General features: G+C 44.5%; 2 protein-coding genes across 2 annotated transcripts in view; both read right to left on the bottom strand.

Annotated features, from left to right (window-relative positions):
• Positions 1-2,158: 2,158 nt before the first annotated feature.
• On the bottom strand, positions 2,159-7,676 carry sp3a (sp3a transcription factor). The gene is made up of 7 exons (XM_084443422.1): positions 7,586-7,676; positions 7,186-7,283; positions 6,924-7,013; positions 5,235-6,405; positions 4,689-4,875; positions 4,391-4,587; positions 2,159-3,884 (listed from the first exon to the last, which is right to left on the bottom strand). The coding sequence occupies exons 1-7, from the start codon at positions 7,590-7,592 to the stop codon at positions 3,598-3,600; spliced, it is 2,037 nt and encodes a 678-aa protein (XP_084299548.1). The 5' UTR covers positions 7,593-7,676; the 3' UTR covers positions 2,159-3,597.
• Positions 7,677-13,961: 6,285 nt separating this feature from the next.
• The window catches only part of LOC311313307 (obg-like ATPase 1), a gene marked incomplete at both ends in the record, with an annotated part of 36,501 nt that continues 29,305 nt past the window's right edge, over positions 13,962-21,157 (bottom strand). The window contains 4 exons of the mRNA XM_084443426.1: positions 13,962-14,063; positions 16,461-16,583; positions 18,731-18,827; positions 19,425-19,565. Of these exons, the coding sequence (XP_084299552.1) occupies positions 13,962-14,063; positions 16,461-16,583; positions 18,731-18,827; positions 19,425-19,565 (463 nt within the window). The remainder of the gene's footprint in view (positions 14,064-16,460; positions 16,584-18,730; positions 18,828-19,424; positions 19,566-21,157) is intronic.

Raw genomic sequence — 21,157 nt, 5'->3', positions numbered from 1 at the left:
GCCATTCAGTCTGCCTCTGACAACAGTAGCATCCAAGCAGACGATCAGAGCCTGTCGATGACCTGAAAACCTCTTTAAATATCATTAGCATAATTAATATTGGCATAGCATACTGTACTGGAAGACCTTTAACATAAAACGTAAAACTCATCAACCAAACCATACCAAAACATGTTGCTCTTCTTGCCTTGGTCTTGTCTCCCTTGGTCGGATGCTGGTGTTCAGCCTGTTTATGTCTGTGATTCAAAAGTAACAGGAACATCACAAGAGTTAAATATCTAAAACTGCAGCTGGAGAGTGTGATTCTCTAAGCAGATTGTCCCACAGCTCTGTGTATCGCAGGATTCATTCCTGCAGGGGAGCAAAGATTATTACAATATTCGGATTACGAGCAGGGGAAATTAATTGGACTAATTAACATACAAGTAAATGATGATACCGTTAACACATTTCATTAACTCAAACTGTCATTCTATGTTCGTGCTGCACTTGGTATTGCATTACAATGAATTGAATTCATTAAATTATGCAAATGAAAGGTGCCACAAAATGGACGTGTCCTTTTAACGTTTATAGACCACATTTTCTGACTCTCGATTTCTGCAAATTGACTGAGATTCTAAACCATGTGCTTTTCACTGTGATGTGTCAGATGAGGGCTTTCATAGAGCATCGTTTCTAATTACGTTTCTCAGTGCTCAGATCAATGTGAACAGATAGAAGGCATTTCTACCTCTTCAGGGTGGCACAGTGGATGGGAAACACTCTGCTGGAGATGTTTTCAGCACAGGGGGGATGATAGACATTATATGCTCCTAAACTGCAAAAACAGCTGAGGTACTGCAGGATCTGTCAGACAGTCTTATTGTACTGTAGGGCATGTCAGACGGTCTAATATTGTTGCAGTCCGAAATTTTCATCATTAGCCTAAATCATAGTAGGCCTTTTTTTTCAGATATTTTTTAGGGCTTTTCAGCTTTAATGTTATAGGATAGTTGAGAGAGACAGGAAATGTGGGAGAGAGAGAGGGGAGGACATGCGGCACAGGACCCGAGCCAGGAATCGAACTCGGGTCCGCCGTGCGAAGGACTAGCCTTCATATGGTGCGCGCCTTACCCGGTGAGCTACCGGGGTGCCCCATAGTGAGCCGTTTTAATGATGAAAAACTTCTGTTTTTAAATTCTGTCATAAGGAGAGGTGAAGAGTGATGGCTGTTTTATGTTCAAATTCCTGAGGAAGCTGGAATTCATATTCCAGGGGAAGCATTTGGCCATTACATTGTGTATGACATTAACTTGTCGTTAACTGGTGGTCTTTACCTCCTGTCAGCCTGCAGGCTTCATCTGAGCCACAGCACAGGGAGGGTCAGAGGGTCAACCTGCCTCTCCTCTTGCTTCTTTGGCAGCAGTGACATCTACTGGACTACTCACCCCGAGGACCAGGCCCAGTGCTCAGAGGAGGCCGTCCATTACGGAGGACAACTATCATGAGGTACTGTCAGCCCACTAGGCACTACTCCTAAGTCCATCAGTACCGACCTTAGATGGCTTTGATGTCATGTCTCTGAAAGATCAAGTCTTGACAAGATCGTGACTGAATACTGTAGTAATAAAAGCAGAGGAAACCCTTCTAAGATTTGGCTAACCCAAAGAAACATTCCTTCAATGGATGCAATAAAATATTCATCAGCAAAATACTCTCTACATTACAAGAAAACAAGACAACTTGATACTTTCTTAATGTTTAGTCATTTTAGTATGAAATATGAGGCTGCCCTCAAAAAGTGGACATTGTACAACCGTTTAACGCTTTTTGAAAAAAGTAGAAAAGGTCAATGAAATCATAGTGAAATAAATGTAAAATGAAGAAGAAAAACGTTATATAGTGAACCAATGACTCCAAACATCAGATCATCGGAATCTTTTTAAATTGTGAGAATTACTGCATGTTTATTTCTAAATGTTTGAATGTGAAGTAAAAAAAAAAACTAGCAAAATCAAATGTCAAAATAGTGTTTATGACATGACATCATATGATATATGGGGTATCATATACTTCAATATCAGTTTGGCCTCAGAGACATACAGTATGAGGCATTGATGAGAGAAAAATAGATCTTCCACAGCCAGTCACAAGAACCAAACATCCCAGCACTAGATACAATGCACACTATCTGCTTTCTTCAATTTTGATTCCAAAATATGAGAGAAAAGACATATATATTACAGAAAACAGAATAAAAAAAATACAATTCAATTCAAAGAAATGTTATGATGGCAACAGAAACATATACTGTACATTTACTGAGTAGAAGAGTAGCCGACACAGTTTCTTGGGCAGTATACAAAAGTTTTTGTGTCTAACAGAACTGATTGAGCGAGGTACACCAGCATGCGTCTCTTTACTGAGCTATTTCACTATGGTGAGGGGGAAGGTGGGGTTATCACTGAAAGACCCGGACACATACAGTACAGCTTTATAGAGCACAGGTAACATGGTGACAGCCATAATTCACCTCAGCTTTTGGTCCATCAAATAAGCCATTTCTAGACGACACACTCGTTGCTACTGGGGGGGCTGGTCCAACGTGCAACCACACAGTACTGCATGACCAAGTCACCCTGAGATTTTAGTCAAATTTGGCAATTCAACCCCTAAACATGGCTTTGTTTTCAGTCTTCTTCATAAAACAACCCAGCCTTTAGTTGGGAATCATTTACAAATCATGTTTTTACAAAAACAAACACATTTGAACATTGTATCTTCCACATGGAAAAAGCCATTTCAAGAGTTTGGAGTTCGAGATACCACAAAAACAGTTTTACTATGCAAAGCCTACTATAAATAGCTGTTCAGTCAAAATACTCGGATTTGCAAGAAATGCATAATATTACATCAGATAAGAACCGTAGATGTTTAAGAGGAATTATAATACAAAACTATTAACATGATTGTTTTCCTTTACCACCTGCTAAATTATTCAGGTGCAAAATAACTGGGGTGGGGTGCTTGGTTATAGATTAGACAAGCACAAATATGACAATAGAAGGAAGAGACGAAACAATAACCATAAATGCATAATACAAAAGGTGAATGATAACATTAAAACATTTACATCTGGACTGAAGAACAAACATTTTGTCAGCAAAATAACATATGGGATCTCACATCTGTGGTGAACAAATGTTATGCTTACAAGAAGAATCTTGGTAAAAATATCTACTGTAACCATGACTATCGGAATAATCGTTAAGGGCATTAAACTGGCAATAGCCAATTGCTTAATTTATGTACCATTCTTTTACATACATTTCAACTCATACCTTTCAACTGAAAGTATCTTCAAACTTTTGGACATCCCACTTTTTCAACTACATATGATACAAAATAAGGCATTTCCAATGTGTATACTGGAATCACATCATTTTCTATTTTATAACCCCTCTGTAAAAAGACTGGATATCAACTGACTATTCTTGTTAAAATAGAATATTTTAACATGAATAGAATATAAGAATATATATATTTCATTCATGAGTGGGGGAAAAAAAAGGTGGGAGAATATTTGATGTAGAAGTTCATGAAATAAGTGTCTGGTCACTCCATGACTTGGCTGGCCGCTACGGTGACGAGGTGCAGCGGGATCTCTGCGTTGGACAGGATGTCCTGGGCGTTGCTGGAGCCCTGTTGGATGTTGGTGAGGATGAGGGTGGTCCCGCCTGCCGTGATGATGCTGTCGGACGAGCCCGCGGACTCCAGGGAGGCCACCACCGCACTGGCAGAGTTCATACCCTTTTTGTTCTGGTGAGTTTTAATGTGTTTCGCCAGGTGGTCGCTCCGCATGAAGCGCTTGGAACATTCCGGACAGACAAACTTCTTCTCCCCTGTAGGAGAGACGGGACACAGTTTAAGATGTGGAAAAACAACCAACTACACTGCTCAAAAAAATTAAGGGAACACTTAATCATCACATCCAGCCCTCATTGGGTTCATGATTTTGGTTTCCATTGACCATTCTTAGGTCATTTTGTTCAACGAATTACACAATGTAATCAATAAAGATTTTAAACTTTAATATGTTCATGGAGATCTGCGATCACGATTGATGATTTAGTGTTTCTTGAGCAGTGTACTTCTGCTACTCACTACCGCTGTAGCCTTTCCTGATGTTAAAGTGGACACAGAACAAGGCATTACACGAGTAATAAACCCAGAGTAAACCACAACAAGGTGTTACACATGAGTAATAAACCAAATAAATGAGTTACACATGAGTAATAAACCAAATAAATGAGTTACACATGAGTAATAAACCAAAGCCAAGAATTCAACTGTCGCCTTTCTCTTGAGACAGGTTTGTCGACTCGGGGAACCGCGGCTGCGAGCGCACCTGTATGCGTTCTCCGGTGCCTCTGCAGCTCGTCGCTGCGCGTGAACCTCTTCCCGCAGAACATCCAGCTGCAGACGAACGGCCGCTCCCCGGAGTGCCAGCGCAGGTGCGCCCGCAGGTGGGACGTCTTCCCGTACACCTTCCCACAGCCGGCGATGTGGCAGATGTGCTGCTTCTTCTTCCCCAGGCTGGACCCTCTGAGAAAACACACACACACACACGTCTGTCAAGAGACCTGCCCTGCTCCGGAGAGAGTGCTTGTTTCGTACGTCGGCGGCGCAGTCCTGGGCTTCCTCACCTCCCGCCGGACTCTTTACAGTTGGGGCAGGTGCAGGCCACGCGCCGTAGCCTCTTGCCCTCCTGGCCGAGCTGCTCGTCCTCGTCCACCAGCCGCACGCGCAGGTGGGACAGGTCGCTGGTGTTCAGAGTGGAGTCACTCCCCAGCTGCCAGTCCTCCGAGTCAGGCTCCTCCTTGATGTGGATGTCTGGAGTCACACATCAACGTCAGCCGCCAGCAGAATCGCATACAATGTAGTCAGGTGAAAGACATAATGGCCGGGTTTCCAGAACGAGTTAAGAAGCACTTAACTCCAAAGTACTTCTTAACTCCCATGCAAAGGATTGCTTAAGAAGGATTCCTTAAGAAGGTTCTTTATCGGGAAACCCGGCCAATGTTGAAAAGGGCTTAATACTTTTGCCTTGATATTCTGACAGTATGTTTATGAACACATTCAAAAACCAGTTCAAACTTGAAAATAACTGTGTGGATGGATGACCAGACACCAAACCATATGATGAATATCCACCTGCCTCCACCTCTGTGTACAAAGAACCGTCTGTGTACCTCCAGGGCTGTCCATGTCCGCCTCCTGCTGCAGCTGGACCACAGAGTTGACCGTGACCGTCTGCAGGTTGGGGATCTGTCCCATGCCGGAGCCCAAGGTCTGGAGCGGAGCCAGGGTGATCTGCTGGGGCGGGGTGGTGGGCAGCTGGAGGTTCTGCAGGTTCTGCACCCCCTGCACCTGGAAGGTCTGCCACTGGATCTGGCCCGTGGGCGTGACCGTCTGGGCCTGGATGATGAAGGTCCCGGGGTTGATGAGCTGGACGTTCTGCATGGTCTGGCCCCCGGCCTGCCCGTCAGCCGTCTGCACCTGCACCTGCTGCAGCTGGATGATGGGCTGCTGGTTCTGGGCCTGGTTCTGCTGCGCGAAGCCCCCTGCCTCATGCAGACCAGAACCGGGGCCGCCCTGCTCGGCTTGCGTCAACGCGCCCGTTTCTCTGCCGGACTCGGGCAGCTGAACGCCGGACGGCGCCGACGCGTACATGTCCGGGTTTGCGTTCGAGTCGTTCGCGGACAGCACTTGCGAGAGCTGGTCGCCTGTCTTGTCCAGGGCATCAGAACCATCCCCATGCTGACTGGCCATGATCAGCTGGCCGTCAGAGGTGATCCCCGTCGCTATGGTCTGAGCCCCAGACAAACCGAGGGCGTCCAAGTCCACACTGTTAATGGGTACAAACGTAATATTCCCTGGCAACCCCACAGGCACATTCGTGACAACCTGACCCTGGTTGTTGAAGGCGGAGCCGCTGATAGAAAGTCCCTGGATCTGCTGGACATGACCAGTCTGTGAGATGAGGTTCTGGTGGTTGGTGAGGATGTCCCCTACCGAGGTCCCTGTCACGCCGATGCTGTGACCGCCGTCGGACAGGATCTGGATCTGCCCGGTGGCGTCCTGAGTCAGCATGGCGCCGTCCAAGCTCAGCTGTCCGTCGGCTTGGATCTGCGGGATCACCTGGTACTGAATGTTAGGCACTGTGTTGGCGGAGGAGGCGTCGGCACCGCCTGACGTAACGAAGATAGGCTGACTCTGGAGGCTCTGGAGAGGAAGAACATACTGTCCGTTTGACGTCACGATCCCTTGCACCACGCTAGAATCATCCTTCGTCACTGTCGTGGGGGTCAACACCTCCCATCTGTCTGTCCCCGTTAACTGTATGGATGTGAGGTCTCTCGTCTGAAAGAGAAAATGATTCTGATAAACAACGACGAAAAACTACGGTAGCCTAAGTCACATGATAACATACAAGTAAAGCTGCACATTTTTCTATGGGAGATTTTTTCGATCAATGACATCAATATGGATTATCTTTCCGAGACATACTACACTGTATAAAGTCTAGCTGGAACATGCATCATAATCACAGGTACTACAATTTCACTACTAAGAGCATATCTAAGCATTTATTATTCTTAAAAGAACACAACTCATGTAAGAGCTGGTGCAGCTTGTTCACACGATACTAGATAGATAGGTTGTTGCAAATAATTATTTCTGGATTTGAATAACCGAAGTAACACGCCAAATAATGGGTTTCGTATGGTGAATTCCAAATAAAAGCACTTATTGTTTGGGGTGCCTTTTGCGAATATCAACATACACTACAGTACCGCCACCACTTGCATTTTGTTTGATTAGTCTATTGGAATGAATGATTTGGAATAGACTACTAGTTAGCAGAGGTGGCGACTTACCACAACAGCGGCACCACCTTTATCGACCTCTTTACTCCCGACCTGGGTGCAGGTAGAAGCCAGCAGATCGAGGGGTGACGGCTGCATGTCCTTCCCACAATGGGCGGGTTTAGGAGGGAGAAAGTGGGTGGCCGTTAGTCCGGAGCCACACAGGAAGTTCCACTTTATACTACAAATATTAAAACGTGTGAACCTCACTAAGCACCACGCACTTACCGACACCATGGCCGAGAAGCAAACGATGTTTATTTAGTTAAAGTACCTGATCTCCTCTGCCGTCGTCTTCCTGCAGAAAGTCGCTTTGACTGCTGTCCACATCCAAGGCAGCCATTTCCTCTGGTCTCCCTGGCTGTTCTGGGGCTGCAGAGAGGCACCGTCAGAGGGAAACAGAGCAATAACAAACCAAGATCACTTAGCTAGCGAGTTCAGCTCCCCAAAAGGAAATCTACAACGGCAGATTGCTTCCTGGTTCGCCATTCTATTACACAATGCACGCCCTCCGTTGAAGTCGCAGTGTGTGAAGTTGATGGTGAACAAAGTCAGTAGCTTAGCAAAGCTAGGCTTGGTTATGTTAGCGGGCTAGGCTAGGCTAGCTAGTATCTATTGAGCCCAGACAGATGGTGCACAAACCTACCGAGGATGTTAGGACGGATGTTACATACCAGTCATTGCGTACTTTTAGTTTTTTGTTTTAATTCGGAGACTCGCTGTATTAACACCATCCAAACATCCTTATATTAATCGAAGGTGAGAGGCAATCGGTAATTCCAGTCTATTTTTTTGTCTATTTTGATTGACGGTGTGTTTAACACAAAGGGTGGGGCCTGAGGGGGGAGGGGCCTGAGGCTGAGCATTCTGCGTCATGTGCCGGAAATCCCTCCCTCCTTCTCACACGCTATTGGCTGCCTGGACTGTGCCCAGAGTTCTCATTGGTCCAAGGGTATGACAGTCATTTTCGGAGTAATTCGTTTCCTGTTTATCATTGTTCCACTGGCTGGCTGTGTATCCGCTCTATCACTGGATTTTCACTACGGTTTGTGAATGATAATTAATTCAGTCTTGTAGGCTATTGTATCGGAATGACTATTTTTTGATGATAGCCTACACTTAAACAAAACCAAGAAGAGTGAAGTTGAGTGTCAATATTTTTCAGTACCTGTCCTCTCATGTCCAAGGTGGGCAGGCACTACATTTTTATGCAAAATGAGATAATATTTGCCATAACAAATTGAGTTCATTTAAAACAAATGCTTTATAGGCTATAATATAATAATAGGCTACAAACAAAAATAATTTTAACTAACAGTCACTTGAGTTTAGTGCAAAATGCATTGAAATTAGAGCCAGTGAGTGTGTTATCTAGCATCCTCTGTGTTAGTGGAGGGCTTTAAGGATATTTTTGTGCAAATTCACACAAAAGCACCAAACATGGCCCAGATGTAGCCCAAGGCTCTAATGACTTAGCGAGGGCGCCCGAGCCTGGCCAAATGCAATATCCAACATGACCATCCAAAAAAGTTTAGGCTATAAAATGCAAGCTGGGAGGCACTAACGGATCTCACAGAAACCCTGGCCGCCCTCACCTTGGAGCCTGAACAGATCAACTCAGATGTCCAAAGACATAGGAGCGTACATCACTATGTACAGCCAGAGCTGTGGCTTCAGCTGAGTAGATGAAGCCAGACATCGTCTTTTCTCAAACAGCACCAAGTCCCTCGAGAACCTGCCTCCCACCCAAGCTGCACTGATTACGCATGTCGAAGGGCTCTGCTGCTGGCCAGCTTCTCCTGGCATCAGGCAACCTCCGTCCAGCAAAATATCCCACAGTTCAGTAGGTGGGGTTGGTATACTGGTACTCCACGATCAAGACTTGGGAACCTTACTGGATCCATCTGGCAGATGTCAGTAAAGCCTGTGCCATTCTCCTCCGCTGCGTCTGCAAATACTGTAGAGCTGGAGGCTGCTGCACCTGAGGGTGCCTGCACTAACAATGAGACTTGACACGACAATATTTGAGTAATCTGATTGTGTGATTTGGATATAAACAAAAAACATTTTAGTTTTTTGACTAACTTTTGATTTACGAGATTTTTTTTTAAAGCACTGAGCACATCTTTCTTAAAAACTTAAAAGCACTGAGCACATCCATCTTACTTACCTACATTTTTGGGTAGCCACCGTTTTGGAAATATGCAGAAATATGCAAATTAGCTGTTCAGACTCACCCAATCGAAAAGATAAGCATGTCAACGTGTTTCTTATGGTCAAAAACATGAAATAGACACCAAGTTTGCATTTGTAGCTCATCTGGTTGGTGGATGGTGGCCATATTGGATTTGACCCAGGCGCCTTAAATAAATCATTAGCGCATACCCTGGGCTATATCTGGGCCAAATGTATTGCTTTTGAACTTGTCCTCATATCTCCCTAAGTCCTTCAACTATGTCTATGACACTTATTGTGGTGTGTCAGTTCACCTCACAGTGTGCGAACAGAGGGAGACCATTTCTCTCAACCTTCAATTCAAACTTGGCCCATTACAGCCAGACTACAAAAGCACTTTCCTGGCACTCAGGAGCTCCCTGCAGTAAATGGTGGATGTTTCCAATCACTCTGCTGTCAGTCCAAGTGTCAGGTAAACACAGGCCGAAACAGCCTTGAGACATTCCTGCAGCCATGTCTGTCTCACTTCAGAAACCAATGCAAACTTACCAGTAGTAGCAACAAAGAGACCCAAGTTAAAAGGAAAAGTCAAATATATTTCCTAATTGCATCATGATCCAACATCCAGGAGGTCATAGAAGACAACTAATTGTCAGAGTATTTGTCCTTGGACATATAAAGTATGAGTTGGTAACTGCAGTAATCGACCCAGGCCTCAGTGTATTGACTGGCCCTATACGCAAGCTGGAAATGACTGCAGACTTTCTACAGCAATTACGGTGTTGGGAGAATACAGATACCAGGATTCAATATAATGGACAGATGGTATAGCTTTGATATAGTATGGTATAGCTTTCTTTTTATTGGTTATATTGTATTTTGTATTTGCAGTTTTCTGTATTGCATTTGCACTGTCATGTCTTTGCACTGTCCTGTCCTGCACCCTGTCCTATGTCATATCCATCAGTGTACTGTATGCCATTACTCTGGTCAAATTCCTAGTATGAGTAAACCATGTACAGTACATGGCAAAATAAGCAGATATTGAATCTTGAATTATGGCACACCGACATTCAGTGCAGTATCTTTCAATACACCGTGTCAGTCACGAGTCACAAGATGTTGAGCTGAATTTTAATGTTGACACTGCATCTTTCATAACTAGTATTACTACTTGTACTATCTACTTCATTAATGTGACATTTAGAGTTTCTATGACAACAATATGAACAACTTGATGGTGGACTAGATTAATAGACACACATTCAGTTAAGAGACTGTAATAAAGTGGTTGAATGAGGCAGTGTGTTTTGGCTTGTGAAGTGAACAGAATTCAGAGGACAGACATATTGTCGTATTAACATGACAGTTGTATGAGGGCCAATCCAGGGGAGAACTGACCCCATGGACCGGAGCAGCCCAGCAAGACACAGCTTGGAGGACACTGTAAGTGTGGCTTTAGAGAGAAAATTGAGAAAGGGTGCAGCAACAGGGAGATGTGTGGACAGAATACCAAATGTGTTTCAATTACAACTTTTAGAGAGGCTGCATCAACACGTACACAGGAATCATAACTGCATCTCTGCGGCAGCTACCGCTATTGTACATGGAGGCTGGAGTGGAAATCACTGACTCTCCTCATGTATCAGGCTCTAACCTGTTAAGAATTCTAAGAAATTGACACAGCATATACTGCGCACAAAGAATTGCATTTCAAGACGACATTGGCAAAAGTGACAATACATTCTGATAAAAACTACATGCAACATGTAAATGTATAAAGTGGCATTGGATGTATCCAGGTTGATACGCATAATTAATTGCTAAGCACTACCCCCTTCATACAGGAAATTCAACTTTAAACATTAATCATAAACAAAAGCAGATTAAATGTCTTGTGTGTTTAGCAATAAACCATAACACCTATAAAACATCTTGAGGAAGTTGGAATCTCCCACCCACTGAGAGGCGTTGTTAGAATGAATCAAATTTGACATTACATGGCACTGGAAGTTTGTTCACCCTGAAGGTGACAGCAGTGAAGCTACGCTCTTCATGTTACTGAGCTCAACATAGGCCTTCTACTGAAGGGTGTGCTTTCATCAGGTCATCAATTCAAACTGATTTTAACTCTCTCTCTCTGTGTAGGCTACCTACTTGTTTCATTCTGCACATTATTAATTTATTTAATTAATTAATTTAACGTTTAGCCAGGGGAGCCCATTGACACCAAGTTATCATTTACATTGGTGCCCTGGTTACACAATATACATCATAAGTAAAATAAAGCCTTGTAAAACACATGAATACAGGCAAGGCCATGATGGGAATGTTTGAGGATGACTCTCCCAAGTGCTATGTTGTGTTCTTTCTTTAGTCATAATTCTTTAGCCATAACAGGCAGTAATTACACCAGTCATACTGTACCACAGCGTCCACAGGGTTTCCCAACACATCACACATGCAAAAATCAGTTATTTATGTGTTTATCATCTATTCCCATAATCCATCAATTCTATTTTAATTCTCTGAGATCTTTGGTGTGCACTAGTATGATTTACAATAGCAAGCTTCAGTCTTTCATGTGTGCACTTTTGAAATAAGGCCCTCTCCTTATGCCAGTCCTGGTGTGGTGCCAGAGTGGTTTCTCTCTGGGCAGAGTGGCACCACTTGATTGATGAAGCTGACAGACCATTTGTACCAATAGGCTGAAGGCCTGACCGCTTATCTCAGGCTACGTTTACACTAATACAGTTTCCTTTAAAATCTTAACAGCAAATGTACTTCAGTCCTCAGTTTTTATAGAGAATAACAGTTAATCACAAAACACACTTTCATCCACACAAGATTCTGTTCATAGAAAATGTTGAAGAGGATAGGACACTTCAGAGAAAGGGTTCGTGTACAGAAGAGAGATCAAATGCGCTCTTCTCCGGTCCTTTGATAGCCAGCCTGTTGGTATTAAACCTCATAACGGCCTACTCATGACATGATTAAAGGCCAGATGAATTTTATGGTGTTTTGTCTCAAGGGGTACATCTGCATGATTCGGAATAGCTTTATTACAGTTTCTAAAAGGTTTACTGTCACTCCATGGAAAACAAAACACCAGACCAGACCACAGAGAACAGCTTGTCAATCCCGGAGCCTCAACACAGCAGTAGATGAATGAGCTTGAATGTGGGATTTCTGGGTTGGCTAACGCCACCACCACTCTTGCCTAAAAGAATGTTGCCTGTAGCTCCATTGTGCTCTCCAGAGAGAACTCCTGCTTTCACTTAGCCAATCAACCTAGAACGCCCCCAGTTCTAGATGAATACAGAATATGCACTACATGATGGCTGTAATGGCTACAGGCATGTTCACTACTTATGAGCACTTATTGGAGCTACTGTATGAAGTAAGTTTGATTGATTTCAATCAAGTGCTGCTATTATGGAAGTAGCGAGCATGGCTGGATTTTACAATGTAGCATACAGTACAAGTATGACATACAGACATCAGCTGTTATTCATTACACCTTGAAGAGGGTAATCAAATGTTGTGTCAAACGCTGTGCTTTGTACTGTTATAGCGCAGTCTTTGTTTTGTAAACAGATGATTTCGACAGCTTATGCATGCAATGCACCATTCCTTTAAAATGACAATTTTTATTCAATCGTTTTTTGTCCCCATCAGAAAGCCATTTTGTTGTCTGCAGTGGAGGTGGTATTAATAGAGGCAAGATATTCAGCCAAGGAGGCTGCTTAGCTGCTCTGTGTTCTCACTCCTGCAGAGCAGCCAATCTTCCTCTACCGCACAGCAGCCATAGTGTTCACCATCCCATCTGCATAAACGCCTCACAAACACTCACTCACAAAGTATAGAGGCCAGGAAAACATTATCTTGTTGGGCTGGCAGGGAATGGTTTTCAGGCTACTCTCCTGAATTGCGAAGTTCTACAGTACCACTCAGAATATCATAAGGAATGAACAGTTTGGTGAAGTATTTTTTTGGTTTAGATTATGTATTTTTACCATAAATTCAATGATGTGAGAGACAAAGGTAAACGCTACAAAAGCAACCCTCAGTCAAACCCTGGCTCGGTGATTCTGTGTAACAGCACTCTGAATAATAACAAAGAACTCATCAATAAGCAGCCTCCTGAAATACAGTATCTCAAAAAACCACCACCACAGCGACAGCGGATAGCTGTGGAAAGGAAAGGTTAATTCAAACATAATTCCACCTGACCATTTCTCTTGTAGGAAATAATCAGTATCCCACACTTACCCCTCGGAAATAAAAAATCACTTTACAGATACAATTATAGTAGCCTGCTCCCTGCAGGCTCTACTGTCACCTGTGTCTTTTAATACTCTAATCAGTGACCAGCAGGTCCCCCTATCACCGTACGCACACCATGCGCCAGTCAATACAGACATCCCCAAACACACACAGCCTGGTTTTGTCAAATGTTTTATTGAGTGCGAGACATCTGGGCTACTGTAAAACATGCACTATCTGCGGAAGGGGGAGAGGAGCAGGTGGCATTGTCCCCGCTGTCAGCTGTGTCAGGCCTGGTGCCTGTGATGGAGATTAATGAAGTATCTGGAGAGTAATATGCTTCTTCAAATGCTCCTAGAATTTGGAGAGGGGGGCCGGTCCTGATCTTAAATAGCAAAGCTGTCAGTGTTTAGTGGACCCTGTGCTTTGGCAGGGAGGCGGCTGGAGGCCCCTGGATAGGAACCAAGCGGGAATAGTGTGGCGGAGGGGAGGTGGGCCTGGGCTGACTGGGCAGGTATCACAATCTCCAGCTGCACTCACTCTCAAACAAAGAGACCGGGACTCTCTAGAAGATCAGGCCATTCTGTTGGTCGACAGGCTGCTCGTGGGTCACTTCTTCTTGGGCTGGTTTGGAGTGTTGAATTTGAAGAAGATGATTTCTCCGTCCTCCACTGTGTAGTTCCTGCCCTGCTGTCTGTATTTCCCAGCTGCCTGTAAAATAGCAACAAATTAATGATGGGTTCTAAATATACAGAAATATACAGAGATTTACAGAAATGTACAGATATACAGAAATATACAGAGATATACAGACTATATACAGAGATATACAGAAATCAACAACCCACTCCTCTGAAAAGGAAATGCACACACACCCACCCACAAACATATACAAACACATACACACACACACACACACACAGACACACACACACAAACATACACACACGCACACACACAAGCACACACACACGCTGTACACGACACCATGTTTTATTCATGGGATTTGTAGGTTCCCACTGGGTGAATAGCCCTCTTCTCTGTCAATTTCTATTCATATGTACAAGTAAAATGAATCATACTTCTCAAAGAAACAAAATAAGTCCCAACATTTCTTTGTGCACATGTGTTTGTTCCTCGTCCCGGCAAACTCAAAATAATTGACTTGAAGTGCTAATATGGCATTCCGCTTCTGCACACCGCACAATTAATTAGAAGAATCAATGTCCCTTTAAAGGCTCAGGAGACCATTTAATCCACGCTCAATACCACCAGAAACACTGGTGGAGAGGGAGACGAGGGGAGGGGGGGGATCAATGGCTATTTGTGATTCCTGAGTATGTATTAAAGCAGACACGTCTAACTGGTTCATTTGCACTTGAAAGCAGCCATCTGGAGGAGCAAGCTTGGCTTAAGCAGATATGATTACTAATAATGTGATATCCCCATACACTGGCCCTATTCAGACACCCTATTCACACAACTGGCATTAAATAGCGTTGGCCTTAACACATCGGTCGGAGAGTCCGCGTTCATATGGGGCCCAGAAAGGGATTAGTAGGAGAGCATGCAGCGAGGACCCGAGCCTGTGATCTCAACCCCGGATAACAATGTCCAACTCCCCAGAGACCAACACATGTTCACCCTCTGCTGTAAGGTTAGGAAGAGTAGGGACAATACACCATAGATGAATCAAATACATTTACAAAGACTTGAGCTCAAGTAAATGATCTTTTTTCCCCCGTCAAAACCTTTTTCAATTGAATAATGTGGATTCCTGTAATGTTATTAAATGCAGCGTATGAGAAGTTGCCAGTGGACTGGTCTGGCCTGGGGGAGGGCTAAGGGGGCGGAGCCAGCGTCTGTGTCAGGTTCTCAGGGCCGACCAGCGCTGATCAAAGACCTCCTCCATGGGTCTAAAGAAGGATTACAACCTGACAGACTTCTATAAAGATCAAATTAACCTGTGATTCCCACTTTGGGCATTCTGCTGATTGTTTAATCTATACAGGCTTATTCCAACTGCCAGACAAACAGATAATGGTCTGCTACTTTGCTACCTCTTAAACAGAACATGGTCCCATTTAATGCCTGGGAAAAAGCCAAAAGCTATTGGCTGGTGGTTTAATGGTGTTTGTAGGCATAGCGGCTGAATGAATCACTTACAGGCCACTAATGACACTTTTCACTTCAGACAAGATGGCTTAACCAATAGAGGGACATTCTCAAGACACTAGTTTACTACAGACACTGACACACTCATCTGTCTCAAGTGCAGGACAGGAGCATGCAGGACAGAAACTGCCAGACAGGCCAAGTCATGCTGACAGGAAATAGTTAGAATTGTGACATGGAACACTTTGGAATGTTGCTCCATGCCCCAAGCCTTCCTGGGAAAAAAAAGGAAGTCCTAAAATTACCTCACCCAGGCTGATGAGCTAGTTAAGGTCAATGACTTACAGTCACCTGGAACACGACCATACACTCAACAGAGGGTGGAAACGCCTGTTTAGCATTCTGCAACGTTACCTGCTGTATTTAGCACCAGCTATTGTCTTCACAAATTCATCATGAAATAGTTATTATATTTGACAGAGGCAGTGCCGTGTAAACGCCTGGGCGCAGCAGAAAGGTCAAAACAAATACTGGCAGTTAGAAAAGAGCATATGCACGCGCTGCCCATGCGTGAAACAGTCCTTATGTAAAGAATTTCACACTTTATTTAACTTGCCTCTTTATATCACTGTCACAGGCTCGCCGCAGCAGCAGAGAGGGCTGAGCTAAGCTAACGGTCTGGTCTATAGATCTGATAAACACCAGGAGAGGGAACGACGTCTCTGCTGTGCTTCTGAGAGGCCGGTCTGAGGTAGGAGGAAGGCCCGGCGCCGCTACGGCAGACTGGGGTAACGATATGCACAGCTGGAGGAGAACGGCAGTGTTTAGAGCCGGAGTCAGTCGGCTTGTCAGGTGTGCTGCAGGAGAGTGTGCAGTAATTTCTTCCCCTGAGTAAAGGTGACGAGAGGTGTGCGTAGGAGCGGTGCGGTGACTGTCAGCTCCACTGATCACAGGAGACTTCTCCTCATCTCCGCTCGTACCCTGACGGCTCACCTTGACAGCGTTCTCACTGCCTCCCTCTTTAAAGTCCTGGAATTTCATTACTTCCGCCATAATGAAGCCCTTCTCAAAGTCCGTGTGGATCTTGCCGGCTGCCTGTGGCGCCTTGGTTCCTCTCTGAATGGGGGAAGAAAGACAGAGAGAGAGGACACACAAGGTAAATGATTTGTTTTGGAGAAGATGGATTGCAGCACAGGACTGACACCGTGTTTGATAGTGTTTGAGGTGAGGTGAGTATCGCATCGCTAGGGGGTGTGTTCAGTCGAAGGGGTATTCTTGCCTTGGTGCTGATTTTTGGATAGCTCTCCACTCGCCTGTGGCTCACTGGGGCAGCCGAGAGTCTGATAAGGACCCTGCGCTGCTATCAATGCCCACCAGCAATTTCTGATTCCCATTCCGTGGTGGTATTGATTTCTGTCCAAGCAATCTGGCCTCATTGTGGGCTGCTTCCCTGGCCCCTAGCTGGAAGCAAGACAACCACTGTTGCAGTGGACTGACCTCGCTTATCTTACCGGACAATTTTCAAATAAAGTTTATATCATTTTCAAATACTATGTATGTTTGACCATAATTGATGCACTTTATTATGTGTGGCTGTTGTAGCTGAAGGTTTTGCCTTGAGCTACGTTGGCTATATACTTCGAATAACGAGTTGATGGGCGACATCTATCATACGTGCATTTAAATTTGCCCATAACCACAGCTGAATGGAGATGAAAAATATGTGAAATTGGTTATTTCATATATCCATTCAAAGAGGACAAAATAACAGTTCTAACAGGTTTATAAATCCTTTACACATTCAATCCCATTTAGCACCAGAAGTCACAACTGTGTCTGATAAAATGCCCACTTTATATGCATTGAAATAATGCAGAGGGGAAAAGACAAATGACCCAAATAGGTGACATGGTTACTTTGCATCATCCTGACTGCTGCCTGTCGACCTATCCCCCCCACCTCTCTCTTTCTGCTTGGCAACCCAGTGATCAGGAACTGTTGAGCAATTTTAATTATGTATATAATCGGGTTGGGGTCAACATATTTCATGCCAAAAGAATGATGTGCATTTAATGACTGCGATACATTACCATCCGTACGCAATCTCGCTGACGGAGTGCTTGTAAGTTTAACTACCATTAATCAGCATCAAGGTTTGTCTAGGTGGAGAAAATAGATTAGTGGGTGATTTTTTTCGTATGGTGCATTATGAGACCCCCCTCATCCCAGGTAAGAGCTATGCAGAGCAGGCTGATGTATAATACTCACCTCGAGGCTGCCTAATAAAGCATGCTAAAGGTCTAAGCAGCGCCACGTTACAGAGTGTAGTTTTTACAATGCAAGATGTATTGGGTTAATATGGTTACTCACTGATGCTTACCTGACTAAATGCCCCTCACACACAATCAAGGCTAGCTGTAATCAGTTATGTCAAGGGACGGAGACAACACCGTTTTATTATTTTTTTGAGCAGGTCTTTGAGGTGTACCGTTCTTTTCTTCAACACACCGAGGACATCTCTCATCCTGGGGCGTTCATTTATTCCTAAATTATGTTTCAGGAATGTTTTTTTTGTAAATCTAAAAGTTTGTTTCCCCTACACGGTACGTGCTTTTTGTTCTCCGCTTCAGTGAACCTACACCCCGTGTTTCCTGCGCACACATAGAGAGACAGACCACTGCATCTGTAGGCTACGCATCTCCTGACAAAGACCGTCTGCAACTAAAGTGAAAGACGTTATTATAACCTTCGATCCTTTCATCCCCTCGAAAACACTGACACAATAGCCGCGCGCCAGACCAACATCTGTATCCATGTAAATCCTGCCTCTCGGTGTCAGCCGGCTCCGGGCAAACTGAGACACAACAAGGAGGAGGAGCCCCCAGTAAGGCCCACAAACGGTCGAATGAAAAGCCACATCAATTTCGGCACAGACAGCCCCCGTCACACAGATTAGGCAGCCACAAAGCGCCAGCCCCTTATCTCCCGTGGCAGGAGGAGGGCAGGCAGATCTGCGCGGGATGGGAACATTCTCATGGACGTAATGGCCAAAATCAATTGTTGCCCTCCTCAATCAATGTGGCCCCCACTTTCACTGTCCACCAGCTCACCGGTAATTGAAGTTATCCTTGGCCTGTAATGACTAGCTAAAGCACAACCATGACAAAGTTGAAAGTGTGTGATATCAGTGTGGGTGCCAGCAGGGTGGAACGGCGTGTGTGTGCGTATGTGTGTGTGCGTGCGTGTTAGGGGCACGGTCTTACCCGGATGGTCCAAGCACGGACCTCGTCAGGTCCAGCTGTGAAGAAGTACTCCAGCTGCAGAGTTGAGTAGCCAGTCTTGATGATCTTAGTCAGAATACTGAAGGAAGAGAGAAACTGTGCTCCAGACATTCATAAATACTTAACCAGCTAGGCGTATGATATGCTGTTTTAGTGACCATATGATTCGTAGCAAAAGTTCACTTTTGTGGCGAGACCACAAATTAATTTCAATTTATAAACTCAATTAAATAAATAAGATAGGTCACTTAGTTTCGCACAGGACATGCAATTCTCACATGATTTTCTTTTGATTAATTGGCACGCTTGCCGACTCATTTAGCACTTTTAAGAATTCTGCCCAATGTCTATCTATCTCTCTCTCTCTCTCTTTCTCTCTCTCTGTGCTCTGAGAAAAAAATGTGCTGTCACACAATTTCCTTTCCTCCACAGAGGTTTTCACAAGAGAACAATACACCCAAAATGCCCAAGTTATAATTATACCTGCAGATGACAGATGACAGTTAAAAACTTAATCCAGAAGAACCCCCTTTGACTGAGTTGTTCGGTAAAGAGAGGGATCCTGGCTTTATAATGGTAATTATTCTGTCGTTTATTATTCCACCAGCACATGCAATTAAACCAGTGGTGGAGGACACAGCTGATAATAAGGCTGCTAGGCTGCATGCTAATGAACCTCTGAGTCTTGTGTTCGGAGCAGCACGTCTGCTGCTCCTCTTCACTCATGTCCTGAAGCCGACTCTCCAGACCGCCACTGAACGGGATGACCATCGCCCCGGGGTCATGGCTGTCCACCCACTCCTTGATCTTCACCAACCTGATGAGGAGCGCATGCACGCACCCACACATGTGAGGGTACACACACGTACACACACACACACACACACACACACACACACACACACACACACACACACACACAAACACACGTGTTGGTTGTGTTGACTGACAGAGTAGTGTTTGTTATCTGCTGGCATATGCATATTCATGAGAACAGCCATGTTGTGACAGTTTACTTCGTGTCTTCGGGAGATTGCTCCCCCAAGGTCATCTCTCTATTATGCTGTTTCACTTCGGTAGAGTTTTTATTTTTCAGTGGAGTTTGTTTATCAAGTGTGTGAATAATATATGCACTGACAGAATGTGGACATTTTAAATCTACTCATGACAACAAGGTTTGTCTTCACTGTTAAGTGCTGCCCATCCAAACAATTACCCTTCGGCCTCAGGAAATATGAAGTGTAGTAGGCGATTACCACTTAAAAACGTCTTTGTCATTCTCTTATTTTTCATGCCTTTTGAGAGTTTTCTTGCGCCCTACGACACAGCAGGACACCTGACATTGCAGGACAAAGACATCCTTAATGGTAACACTCAGAACAATATGGGGGGGGGCTGGGCAATTATGAGATTAGCCCCACATACTTTCAAGTCTCAAAGAGGAGCATCTCACAGAGCCATTTTCACACACTGGGCCTGACAGAGCTGTTCACAGGCTGGACTGAATCTAAAGGTCCCTGTCATTATCTGTAATCCTAGTTTCCTGTTTAAAACCTATAAGAAACCACAGACTGAGACACCAACTCAATAGCACAGCTACTCCAGTAACAACTTATTTTGGGCACCTACGAGGTCACTTCTTGAGTCAGTTAATCCTGTCTTTGTTTTTTTTTATCACCATCTGAAACTGAATGACAACCAACAGGAATAACAGGAAATAACATCTCATATCTGTTCTCTGCTGCTGGGAGGTTGTTTATTTGATACAGGCGGAGTTTAGAGTGACTCTGAAGCCATCAGGACATGGTCTCTCTGGTAAACAAACATCTATTTGGTACCATGGGCCTAATGTTTCACATCCTGCTAACACTGTGTCTGTGATGCACTTAAACTATAGTTGAGATTTGACAGCCACCTTGATGAGGTGGCCACCACTTCTCAGGAAGGGGGAGAAAAAAATACATTTAGTCGAAACCTCAAACTTGAAAGCGGAGGAGACGACTGCCTCTCCATGAGGGGAGAAGAATCCAATCTGAGATAATAACAGCTGTAGTTTGTCACTTTTAGGAGCGCGGACGTCTATTCGGTGGCATGTTATTTGCATTCCTCAGGTATCACGTTCACTACAGGCGGCTGAATAATGATTCACAAATCACTCTCCCCACACCAGTCAAGGGCTGTGATCCTGTGAATAGACCATTGTACCTGAGACTGTAATTGGTGAAGACTTGACAGAGCCGAGCCAGCCAGCCAAGTAACAAAGAGGCTCTTGGTGGAGGACTGAGGGATGATTTTAATAATGTGCTATCTGAGATGGAGAGCGTGAGCGGCAAATGAGCACGGGGGTCTCTGGTTCCTGTGCTGAGTGACACGGGACCAGACAAACACCTTGCCACAGGAACAAGGCAC

The sequence above is a fragment of the Borostomias antarcticus genome (genome assembly GCF_949987555.1).
Source record: "Borostomias antarcticus genome assembly, chromosome: 9".
Taxonomy (NCBI): domain Eukaryota; kingdom Metazoa; phylum Chordata; class Actinopteri; order Stomiiformes; family Stomiidae; genus Borostomias; species Borostomias antarcticus.
The sequence above is the reverse complement of the archived record's forward strand: the minus strand, read 5'-3'. Positions and strand labels throughout refer to the sequence as shown.

Coding starts and splice junctions, on each gene's coding strand:
- sp3a (XM_084443422.1), bottom strand. Junction 7,014..7,185: donor ACGACGGCAGAGGAGATCAG/GTACTTTAACTA, acceptor CATTGTGGGAAG/GACATGCAGCCGTCACCCCT. Junction 4,588..4,688: donor TGTAAAGAGTCCGGCGGGAG/GTGAGGAAGCCC, acceptor GTGTTTTCTCAG/AGGGTCCAGCCTGGGGAAGA.